Source organism: Tuber melanosporum (genome assembly GCF_000151645.1).
Source record: "Tuber melanosporum whole genome shotgun sequence assembly, scaffold_187, strain Mel28".
Classification (NCBI taxonomy): Eukaryota; Fungi; Ascomycota; class Pezizomycetes; order Pezizales; family Tuberaceae; genus Tuber; species Tuber melanosporum.
In genome coordinates this window covers 1-11,788 of record NW_003298849.1, presented here as the reverse complement: position 1 = coordinate 11,788, position 11,788 = coordinate 1, and the positions used below count along the sequence as shown (strand labels likewise).

At 51.3% G+C, this 11,788-nt stretch overlaps 2 protein-coding genes; both read right to left on the bottom strand.

Annotated features, from left to right (window-relative positions):
• Positions 1–1,088: 1,088 nt before the first annotated feature.
• Positions 1,089–2,107, bottom strand: GSTUM_00003707001 (uncharacterized protein; the record flags this gene model as incomplete). XM_002837345.2 has 2 exons in its annotated part: positions 1,752–2,107; positions 1,089–1,659 (listed from the first exon to the last, which is right to left on the bottom strand). The coding sequence occupies exons 1-2, from the start codon at positions 1,826–1,828 to the stop codon at positions 1,089–1,091; spliced, it is 648 nt and encodes a 215-aa protein (XP_002837391.1). The 5' UTR covers positions 1,829–2,107.
• Positions 2,108–9,299: 7,192 nt separating this feature from the next.
• Positions 9,300–10,042, bottom strand: GSTUM_00003705001 (uncharacterized protein; the record flags this gene model as incomplete). The annotated part of the gene is made up of 1 exon (XM_002837344.2): positions 9,300–10,042. Exon 1 carries the CDS (start codon positions 9,783–9,785, stop codon positions 9,300–9,302), a length of 486 nt encoding a protein of 161 aa, XP_002837390.1. The 5' UTR covers positions 9,786–10,042.
• Positions 10,043–11,788: the final 1,746 nt, after the last annotated feature.

The following is an 11,788-nucleotide window of genomic DNA, read 5'->3' as shown; positions in this document are numbered from 1 at the left end:
CCACCAGCGTTCCCGTTCCTACTACCACCATCCCGTCATGCTATGGACCCAACTGCTGCAACGGGAAGCCTTGCCCAACTACCACTTCGTCTGTCTGCGTTCCTGGCAAGGGATACGACTGCCCATCATCGACCTCGGTCCCTTGCTATGGATCTCACTGTCCTAGTACTACCACCTCTTCTCCCTATGTTTCTTCGAGCTGCGTCCCTGGCAAGGGATACGACTGCCCATCATCAACCTCGGTCCCTTGCTACGGATCTCACTGCCCTGGTACTGCCACCTCTTCTCCCTATGTTTCTTCGAGCTGCGTCCCTGGCAAGGGATACGACTGCCCGTCGAGCACTCCTGTCGTTCCTTGCTATGGGCCTCACTGCCCTGGTACTACCACCTCTTCTCCCTATGTTTCTTCGAGCTGCGTCCCTGGCAAGGGATACGACTGCCCGTCAAGCACTCCTGTCGTTCCTTGCTATGGGTCTCACTGCTCTAACACTACCACCTCTTCTCCCTATGTTTCCTCAAGCTGCGTCCCTGGTAAGGGATACGACTGCCCATCAAGCACTCCCGTCGTTCCTTGCTATGGATCTCACTGCCCTGGCACTACCACCTCTTCTCCCTATGTTTCTTCGAGCTGCGTCCCTGGTAAGGGATACGACTGCCCGTCGAGCACTCCTGTCGTTCCTTGCTATGGGCCTCACTGCCCTGGTACTACCACCTCTTCTCCCTATGTTTCTTCGAGCTGCGTCCCTGGCAAGGGATACGACTGCCCGTCAAGCACTCCTGTCGTTCCTTGCTATGGATCTCACTGCCCTGGCACTACCACCTCTTCTCCCTATGTTTCTTCGAGCTGCGTCCCTGGTAAGGGATACGACTGCCCATCAAGCACTCCCGTCGTTCCTTGCTATGGATCTCACTGCCCTAGCACTACCACCTCTTCTCCCTATGTTTCCTCAAGCTGCGTCCCTGGTAAGGGATACGACTGCCCATCAAGCACTCCCGTCGTTCCTTGCTATGGACCTCACTGCCCTGGAACTACTACCTATAGCAGTGGTTATGTCTCCGTGGGCAGCTCCACGGTCAAGGGTTCAGTCTCAGTCTCTTACCCACCACCAGCCGCCACCACCTCCGCAGCCCCTCTTCCACCAACCGAGTGCCCACCCACTCTCCCTCGCTGCCTCAAGACTTGGATCTTCATCATCGACTGCGACGATACCGCCGACGCCAACTGCTTCTGTCCTCACGCAGAATTCGTCACCAAGGTTTCCGAGTGCGTCCAGTCGTGGGGCAAGGACGATTCCGACGTAAGCAAGTCTCTTGAATACTTCTTGGGTATCTGCCAGCCGTACATTCCTCAGAACCCCGCCATCGTCTCCTGCCTGCCACCGACCATCACTCTCCCTCCCCCGCCGGCCAACGTCCCCGTCACCACCGTCGTTCAGACTATCGCGACTGTCGTCCCTTGCCCGGTCACCACCATCACCGCCGGACCCTCCTCCGGATATGTCGTTTCCACCACCACCACCACCAAGGTCCAGACTGCCACCATTCCTGTCGTCCAGCTCGTCGTCACCGCCGTTGATGCCACCTTGGTCTACCCGACCCTCCCCGCCACCACCGCGCCGGCAACTTACCCCCCCACTGGGCCCGGCTCCACCTATGTCCCTGCTGGCCCCACCACGCTCGTCACTGGTGTCGCCAAGAATGGAACCGCCACCGCTACTGGTCTGTCTCCGAAGGGGAGTGGCCCGACTAACATCATTGTCTCCCCGGGCGCTGCGTCGGGTCTTTTCCCGGCAACGTTCGCCGCGGCTATTGGCGCTGTCTTGGTCATTGCTTTCCAGTTTTAGGTGTTTGTGATTGGCTCGGCGCTTTCTCTTCCTTTCTTCCTTTCTCTTTTTCCTTTTCTACAATCCTATTTGTACGGTAATTTGCATGTTAGCGCAGGTCGAACTTTACTTTTGGTGGGGTTATGATAATGTGGGATTTGCGAAAGGCTGGATAGGATGGCTGGACGGATCGGGATATATGTATACTGATGTCTGCGTCCTTGTTAATATCTAATTAAGTAGATCAAGTGTTTTCCACTGTCATCGGGAGTCCATGAATAATTTGTGTTGGTTGAGTGATCAATTGTGTTTGAAAGCGAGCTCTTGTTCTGAGAACGGTATGATACGGCAACCGGAAGAGTGGGGAAGCTGGGCGACCTTAAACCAAGCGACGGGCAACAAGTTATGTCGTCATCCGTCCAGCGTCCAACCACCTTAACCACCAGAAGCCCATATTCACTACGAAATAACTACTGAACCACCACTATCCTTAATCACAAACACCGAATCACCCCTGCTCCCAAATCGCCATCACGTTCCGCCCCAAGCCCAAGATGTCCAACCCACCCTGGAAGCCCCTCTTCTTAACACACATCGAAACCCTCAAACCTCCCACCTTCACCCTCGCAACAACAACCACCACACCTCCCAGCCTCCCGTCCCTAAACCCTTTCCACGACCCTCAGGTCCCTCAGCCCCTTTCGCACCCTCCAACCCCCCGCTGCCGAACAATGATCTACCGCGGCCTACTAACCTCACTCCCGCCAAGCCCTCAGAACCCACTCTCGAACCACAACCCACCACTCTACACCTCCCACCTGCCAACCTTCACCACAGACTCACGAATGACAAAAACCTCGGAACTCCTATCCACCTCCAAACCTGGAGACTCCGTGGGCACCTCGGCGGGGGAGTACGTGGAGGCTATGTTCTGGTTCGAGTCGACACAGAACCAATGGCGCATGCGCGGGCGAACATACCTCCTCGCGGAGGAGGACGTGGATGAGACTCCCACCATCACGGCCGTGCTCGAGCGATACCTCGTCCCACGGAATACCGGCACTTCTTCCGAGAGTGAATGGAAGAAGGAGTGGACGTGGAAGAAAGAGGTACAAATGCACTTTGCAAACATGACGCCCGCGCTTCGCGGTAGTTTCGCTAACCCGCCGCCCGGAACTCCGGTTTCGCTGGGGGGCGGTAGAGGCGTGGTTAAGGGTGTTAGTATCCAGGACGAAGATGTCATGAACGAGGAAGGGATCGCGACGGTTGCCAGGAGGAATTTTAGGGTTGGAGTTGTGGTGCCTGAGGTTGTTGAGCGGTTGGACTTGAAAGAGGATGATGCGAAGGCGCGCAGGTGGGTGTACTGGATTGAGGACGGGAAATGGAGGGTTCAGGAGACCTGGCCTTGACGAGCAGGGTGACTTTGAGCGCATGTGCAGCATTTTGGCCCCGCTCGTGCGTGATAATACGAAGTATCAGTGATACGTTCGTAGAACGGACCGACAGATATTTTCGATAACGATGTGATGCAGTAATTACGCTCTAGGAACACCACCGCCTGCCCCATTTTGTACCAGTGTTGATTTAGTAGCGGGTGGGGGAATGAAACTCGTGTTTGGATCTTTCTTGATTCCCTTATGATACACACTTTCCCCCGTCCGGGTGAGGAAGGGAATGTGGAGGTGGAGTTACTTATCTCGTTTTAAATGGGGTGGACTCGAGCAGAAGGGCCTGGAGGGGGGCACTAGCTAGGTTAAATTCGGGAATGGTGTCCATCCCAAAATTCGGGCTTTTGTAGGAGGACTGGTTGGGGGGTTTTTTTTTTGAAATTAGAAATTGCTATCTTTAGTTTGGACTTTTTTTTTTTTTTTTTTTTTAATAATATCGAATTGCCGGTTCTCCTTTGATGTGACTCTTTATGGTACTGATAAATTGGGTCCCCGTCCAACTTCTCGGACCGGGTATACTGCTTTCCCAACGGGAAACTGTTGGTTTACTCGTATCGCTCCTCATGAAGAAGAGGAAAAGAATAATGAGTTTCAGATTTGCACTCCTCCCCCGGAATTCCAGTCGAATCTAGTTATACTATTTCTCCTAGATTAATCTGAAGGAGCAGATGCGAGGGAGGTGATGATGGAGCGGTGAGGTTATCTACCGTACCCCCAGCTTGCATATAGACACTTCGCTCGAGTGATACCCGATGAATATAAGTGGTCAATCTGCGCAGGATACAGTGTCAAGAGCCCACCACCACCATACCTAGGTGCTATACACATTTTGGGAGGAGTGAAGCGCGAGCTTGCTCCATTGATCGGGGGCAAGTTTGTCATTTGAGTATGATAGAAGATTCCCCAAATCCCGATGACTTGAAGTTTAGAGAATATGATATATTGCGCAAGCTGGCCGTCTTGGACTCTGCAACCCTCCTTCACAGCGTTGCCACGGGTGATAGAGTGCTGCTACAGTACTATATAGAGGTAGAATTGTCCACCTCCTGCGTCCGGGGATAAACCTCAAACCCCCGATCCCACACTAGCCGGGCTGTATCTGAAAATTCCCGGGGGGGTAGGGGAGGGAGTCGACGACATCCCCGGTTGACCATCAGCGAGCGCCGCTGCATCCCGCGGCGATACCCGGTGACGTGGAGATAATGTTGGAAGGAAAATAGAGAGGGTGGATGTTTATATGCTTGTCGGCCAGGACAGGCCAGGTTGGGTTGACTGCTGCTGAACATTGCGTGTGGTATGATCCGGGCCCGGGTGGAAGAAGGAGCCAAAAAGTATGGATATTTATTGTACGCGGTGCTGAGGCTCCCTTTGATCAGGTTGGATCGGTGCTGTGTTGAGGGGTAGGGTGGGTGCGTTTGTGAGAGAGAAAGGTGGGGTGGAGTATTGACCGAGTTATGATGGAGTATCATATGAGCACGGCGTGTGATATGGCCCTTATTTCTCCTGTAGCGATCAGTCTAAGTGGTAGCGGATAAATATCGACGACTTTGTCAACTGACAGGAGATCTCTCAAAGTATGCTATGACACCCCGGGTAATATAACACTCGACTATAACTTATTCCACAATCTTTTCTCTATATTCTTCCGGCTTCTGGACGCAATGGAATATATAGCACATTCCAGAACCCCAAATTTCTCCGGTTGCCCCTACTACATTCACAATTCCAAATCGCACCTCCACCGCTGATGTTTGGTGCCACGATGGGGTACGGACACGACAAGAGGGAGGAGGCAAGTATGACGCCGACACATCCGACTGACTATTATGGTATATCCCGAACCGCTCTCCGAAATCTTTCGAAGGTATTTCCACCCGGTTGGTTAGCTGGCAATTTTTAGAAAATCTAATAACCTATACGCACCTCAAATATCTCGGCGTGGAACGGCACATAGATGGATCGGGTACCGTATATGATGATGGATGGAGATCCATCCGGCCAGACAATCCCACATAAGCCCGCACATGCATGTACAAGACCCCGTCTCCGGGGTAAAAAAAAACACCCCAATCAATCCCATGGAAAGTCACGCCAAGAGCATTGTTATGGGAATACCGGTATGATAGTCCATTGCCCTCCTGTGCCCCCCCCCTTCCCCAGATCTACAAGTGGGAAGGGCCATATCGAGTTAAGTTTGTATCATGTAGTATCATATGTTCCGCTCGCGATAAACCAACAAAAGTTGTTTATGGGAAAAAAAAGTAGGTCTAGGAAAAAAGGTTGATACTTACCTCAAGGTTGCAAAGGCTTGAATTCTAAAAAGACTACAAGGTAGCCAGGAGGTCTACACTCTTAGAGAGAGTCTGTTGGGGAAGGAGAAAAAAAAAAAGCCTTCCGATCGCGAACCAACCCCCTCAGGGTACTGGTCCAGAGTCGAAGTCTGCCACCTCTCTCTCCCAGTTCCAGTAGGGCCAGGAATCCCAAAGTATCCTACCCTACCTGATGGAGAATTCAACAACAACCCCGCCTCGAGCTGGAATTGAACTCCTGGGCACCTGCTAAATGCACAGGAGGTCAATTAGTTCTTGACATATTAACCACTGCACCAGCTAGGTATTTCATAATACTACCGTAGAAACAAATACTTATCCTACTGTACTACACCAATGGTGGTGAGAATTATTGGTATACAGCAAGTTTTTGGAGTGACCTCTTGACCCCATTTTCCATTCTTAAGGTCCACTGTTCTGTTGAGCTTCTGATATATATAGAAGAGCTATTACCTACTAGTGTGATACTAACTTGCACAGTTAACTACTCTTGAGCTCTCCAATCTCAATATGGCGACGGAAAATGCAAGCTATATTCCTCCAATCGCACACCCCACAACAGTTTATATCAATAGGATACAAATCATGCTAGTATAAATCACTCTATAAGACACCAGGTAACTTAATATAATAATATTTAAAAGCTAAATTAAGTTTTACTATAATATTGTAATACCATATACTTATTTTTTTTGTCTGGACTTGAGTGAACAAATTGTCGGTTTGTAGTGAGCGGAACTATAGTTTAACCCGCACCAGGTGTTATCATGATTGAGTGAGCACCCATGAGTCTTCGGCTTTGTGGGATATGATACTTGGAGGGGGTTTACGGGGCATGATACGGGATGGTGGGCGCCTGGCACGGGGCGTTGTATGGTATCCGAGACTATACCCGTTGGCTGCGACCATAAACACCGGCTTCGAGAGAGGCAGGAGCCTGCCGTTGTAAATTTATCGGACCCATCCTCCCTGCCCCTCACCTCGGTACTCGAGTATGCAAGCACTACCTATCATATCATTCCATATCATTCTCTAGAGCTAACGATACCCAATTTCGGCTCCGCTTTTCCCCGAATGTCTCTCAAACTCTCGGTAGCTTCGGCCATGGGGATGGATGGGTGTGAAGTGGGGAGTCAAACGTAACCTGGCTCCCTTTTGATTTCTTGAAATCGTGAGTTAGGCTACTGGTACTATTTCCGAGGTGGAAGTCTTACGGCGTTCCCTATGTGTGTGATTCACCGTCGATTCCACCAGTTAATTCCTGCGGGACTTGCCAGGGAAATGAAGGGTTAGGCATGGTGTTCAAACAGATGCCACGCGCTCAGCCGTGTGGTATTTGCTATCGTATTATTGCACCATCGGGAGTCGAGTCACTCAACCGAGAAACTGCAAAATGCCCTTTAGCTTAAAGGGTGTTGGTTTAGCATCCAAGGTATCGTAGGTGAGTACGGTATTTCTATTAATAATGCTGAACTGGCTGAACTGACTGAACTGAACGTAGCGTCTTCTATTATAAAACGGATTTTTGAGGTGAAGGGTTGGGCCTTACATGTTGCATTGAGCCAGTGCACGTTATCAGGTGCAAGGCACCCAATACTCTTACGGTACTGTGGAGGGGACGTACGCGTAGATGGCCCACTGCTATTCTACCTCACGGCAAATTGCGTCGACCTCTTCTACCCTCTACTTATAGACCCTCCGGTGCCACTTCTAGCACTCGCGACTCGTACTAGAACAAGACGAGAAGAAAAAAGAACTCCACCATGACTCTCCTTGACCTCCCAAACGAACTCCTCCTCCAAATCTCTGCCGAACAATCCCTACCCGAGATAAACGCCCTCTTGCGCACGAACCAGCGCCTAGCAACCCTTCTTCGTCCCGCCCTTCTGAGAAGACTCGTCCGTGCAGGCTCAAGTGAATACGCCGAGCGAGCGCTCCACCACTTTGGCGAGCGTGGGGACACGCGCACAGCGGCGTGGCTGCTAGACCACCGCATCCTAGAGCTCACGCGGGCCGACGTGCTCGAGGACATACTCAGCATGCAGGGCGAAGCCATCATGCTGACGCTGCTGGACGCGGGCTTGGATCCAGATACCTGCTGCTCGTCCGATCGTACGCTACTCATGATCGCGGGGCAATATGGGTGCGCGAGGGTGGTTGAGCGCTTGCTCGCGTATGATAGGGGGGTTAATGTTAATGCACTGGATAGCTGCAACATGACCGCGCTGCAATATGCCATTCAGTGTCATCAGGGGGATATGGCCATGATGCTCCTTGCTGACCCCAGGGTCGACGTCAATTGGCCCGACCGGAACATGAGCCTACCGCCGCTGAGTCTTGCCATGAGTCTTGGAATGGTGGACGTTGTGGCGGCGATTACTCGAGACCCCAGAGTTGAGATTCCCCCGCTGGACGGGGAGGATACTTGGCTACACCACGCCGTACTGTACGGAGACAAGGATACGATCAACCTCCTCCTTGCCGACCAGCGAATCAACGTCAACGCTCGGAATCGAGCCGGCATGACAGCCTACATGACCGCGATCGCCAACCACCAGCGCTGGTCAATTTACCTGCTGCTGAAAGACGAACGTGTGGATAGGTCGCTAGGCCCTGGGCTCGCGCAGGTGCCCGTTCACCTCGCCGCCCAGCACGGCTGGCCGGAGGTCTTGCGGATACTGCTCGCCGATAAGACTGTGGACGTCAACTCCGAACACCACAACGAGACCCCGCTGTTCGCCGCCATTCGCTTCCGCCGGTCGGAGATTGTGAGAATGCTCGTGGACGATCCCAGGGTCGACGTTAACCTCTGGTGCATGGATGAGATGCCGTTGAACCTGGCCGCTAGAGACATGCCCGCTTGTCAGGAGATTGTACTGCTATTGCTCTCTAGGGATGACGTGGATCTCGGTATCCTCAACCAGGGCGTTCCGGAAAGTTGGGATCCGAGCCTTCACAAAATGATCCTGAGGGACGTGGTTGGGCACGCACCGAGCAGAACTGGGCGTCCTGGGAGTGGCTCTTGTGATGGGGCTGTCGCGCCTCGGACCCTTCCAATGAGCGTTATGGAACAAATTCGGGCTCGTGGAAGGTGCTGCCTCGACGAATCGGATGATGATTGGTGATTTAGGGTTTGGGTTGGGTTGGAGGGCACAGGTGCATTTGGCTGGCTGGCCGTGTGAGTGGGGGTATGATAATAATAATATTATTATTATAATATTATTATTATGTTTGCTTTGTTGATCGATCTCCGGCTAAGCTTCGTTATATGTAGTGGCATAGGCACCACGTTTGAAGGACGATGCTCGAACATGTATCGTACCGTACCGTACCAGTACACCTCCGGGAAGAGAGAGGGAACTCTTGGGGAGTAATTCATTGGGCTATCGCTGTCACTCATCAACAGAATCACGCTTCCGCCTCCAAAATGTAACGAATAAAAAAATGATATTAATGGCAGAAATCCCAATAGATTATCTAACCCCAAAACTAGTCCTCATCAAATACCCAACTAGCAAAGCCAAATCCTAAATTACAATGACCGGAAACCAAATTCCTCAAAAAGCGATTTACCTATTTTTTACAGCCCCGCCCCATCACAACTCCATTAATCACTCACCCCTCCCGTCTCCCCTAGCAGCCAATGTCAGCACCGCACCCGGACAAACCGCCAAAGGAAGATATCCAGAGGAACAAACCTACACGCTAGTATCCTTAGCGTACAAACTTCCCGTCCTCTGGGTGGGCCGATCGACCAGATTGATCCTATTCCCGTACGGGTCCTGGAAGAGGACGGCCCTGCCAAACTTCTCCTCCCTCGGCTTCTCCTCCAAGAACTTGACGCCCATGGACTTCATCTTGCCGTAAGCCTCGTCGAAGTTGTCCACCTCGAAGAACAGGAAGACCGCATCACCCGCCTGGTTCCCCACCGCCTTCTGCTGCCGCCGTGTCACGGCGCGGGTGACGCGGAGCCCGACCATCGGCGCCATCTGCGTCAGCTTTGGCGGTGTGAGGACTATGAAGCGCTTGCCCGGCTCAGCACCGGAGTCCTCGACCTCGCTGTCGTCGTGGATCGTGAAGTTTAGCAGGCCCGCGTAGAATGATAGGGCTTCTTCGTACTCGTGACAGAGAAGCGTTACCAGCGAGAGGTGTTGGGTTGGGGTCCAGCTTGTTGTGAAGCCCATTTCTTATGTATTTTTTGAGGGGTTTGGTTTGGTTATGCTTTGTTTGTTGCCGATGGATTTTGGTACGGTGGCGGTTGTGGTGGTGAGATGGAGTATGATATCTGTCTAATTAACAGCTTTGCTATATTGTACCCTACGGGAGTGAGTTGGTGGGAAGGGTGGTTTTTTTATATCTGCTTGTCGATGACATTTTTCCCGGGTTTTTGCGTTGGTTACCGTTACTGTGGTGGTGGGCGAAACAGGTTGTTGATGGGTTGTGACGTAAATTGGTTTTTGAGAATCCCTGTTCCTGTCTTGTCTTGTCAGGAAAAACGTTGAATCTTGGTGTTACTCGAGTAGACTTGCATGACGCGGGCATTGGACCAAGGAATATTTGAAGGATTTCATCATTGAGAGCCTGGATGGGATGGAGGAGGGGTTTCTCGTGATAGGCTCAGAAGCTCAATTTATATTTGTATCATAGAAGTATGATGCCGGTGGTGTGGGGTTTAGGCGATCCAGTGGGTTTTGCTCCCCCATGGAAAGTCCAAGTCCCTGATTTATTTATTCACAACTTGGAAGTTGAAGTGTTTGAACCTTTGGTTAATGCGGTTTTCTCCTGGAAGCTGAAGCTGGTAGTCCGAGTAAGTAGCTCTGAGATTCCAGGATAGCAGATAATAAGCAGTTCTCAAGCCAATAGCGTTAATAGTATAAGAAGGCATCTCGTTGAACCTATCAGGGCTCGCGCAGCATACTTTATACACCCAAATAATCCGCACAATGTCCCCACGCAATCTAGAAATAGATCAGAACCTCCCTCTCTTTAAAAGCCCTAGGAACTGCAAGCACTAAATTGCAACCAACATTACGCACAATCTACTCCAGCCCGTTCCCGGCGCACCATGGGGTAAGTATTTCGCAATGTGTGGCGAGTTAGATGTGGGCTACCGCTAACTTAGGCTTGAAGTCGGAACGCTGAAAAGAACGAGCAAAAAAAAAAAGAGCCTCTGGGGGATATTCGAACACGGGAAGGAGGAGAGGGTATCATACGGTACTTGTAGGAGGAAGTCATCGCTCCTCCCCCCCACAGGAAGGCTAACAATAAATAAAGTGGCTGGGCCGGGAGTTTCCCACGAGTATTCATAACATACCGATCCCCTACCTACCCTCAGGAATTCCCTATCGAGTGACTCTCCATGACCCCGTCAGCTCTTCTACTTTTCAGTCCTTCGACAAGCGTTCCGCTCCGCCATGTGGGGAGCACAACGGTAGGCTTCTTCGAGAATGGCTGCGTTCGTCTTGTAAAAGTAAGGAGGCAATAGTAGCCACCCTGCGTATTGCACTACCACCATAGAGAAACTTATGATACTGTGTAAACACAATTCAAGTCCATTCCCTTCCGGGAATCGGAGCATCGGTAAATCTCCCTCACAAAGTGGAAAATCCAGGAGCATTACTCACCCACCCATGATCAGAGCGGGGAAGAGAAAGAAAATAAAATACATGTATGGTTTCTCGCGTTACTGGCTCCTGCCAAGTTACAGCTGTTATCTCCTTGCTGCTTTGCCCGTGACGTGGCTACCGGTACGGGCACAAGTAACGGGTATGGCTGTGCCGGTGCAATGCTAGAGTAGCGTAAGGTACAAGGATTTCATAGTGGGGTTTTGGCTTAGCCCCACAAGTATGATGTGATACCGGTATGATATGATAGCTTGTTGCCACAGCAACCGGTTACAGGTTAGGGCTTTTTCCTCAAGAAATAACGTAAATTATCCTAGGGTATAATAGTACGGTAGCCGATTCATAAAGTATTCGGATGCCTTGGCGCCGGGGTATACCAATCGGCGCCTAAAGATAGAATCTTGGCGCTAAGGCATCCGAACACTTTATGAATGGTCAAGCACACTTACAAGTAGCTCTAGCTTAGCTAAGCGTGAAGATCCCGAGTTCGCTACAATAACGACCCACAACAAACCATCCCTCTTTCGTTCTCGGTGGTCATCAACTGGTGTCAACCTTGATCA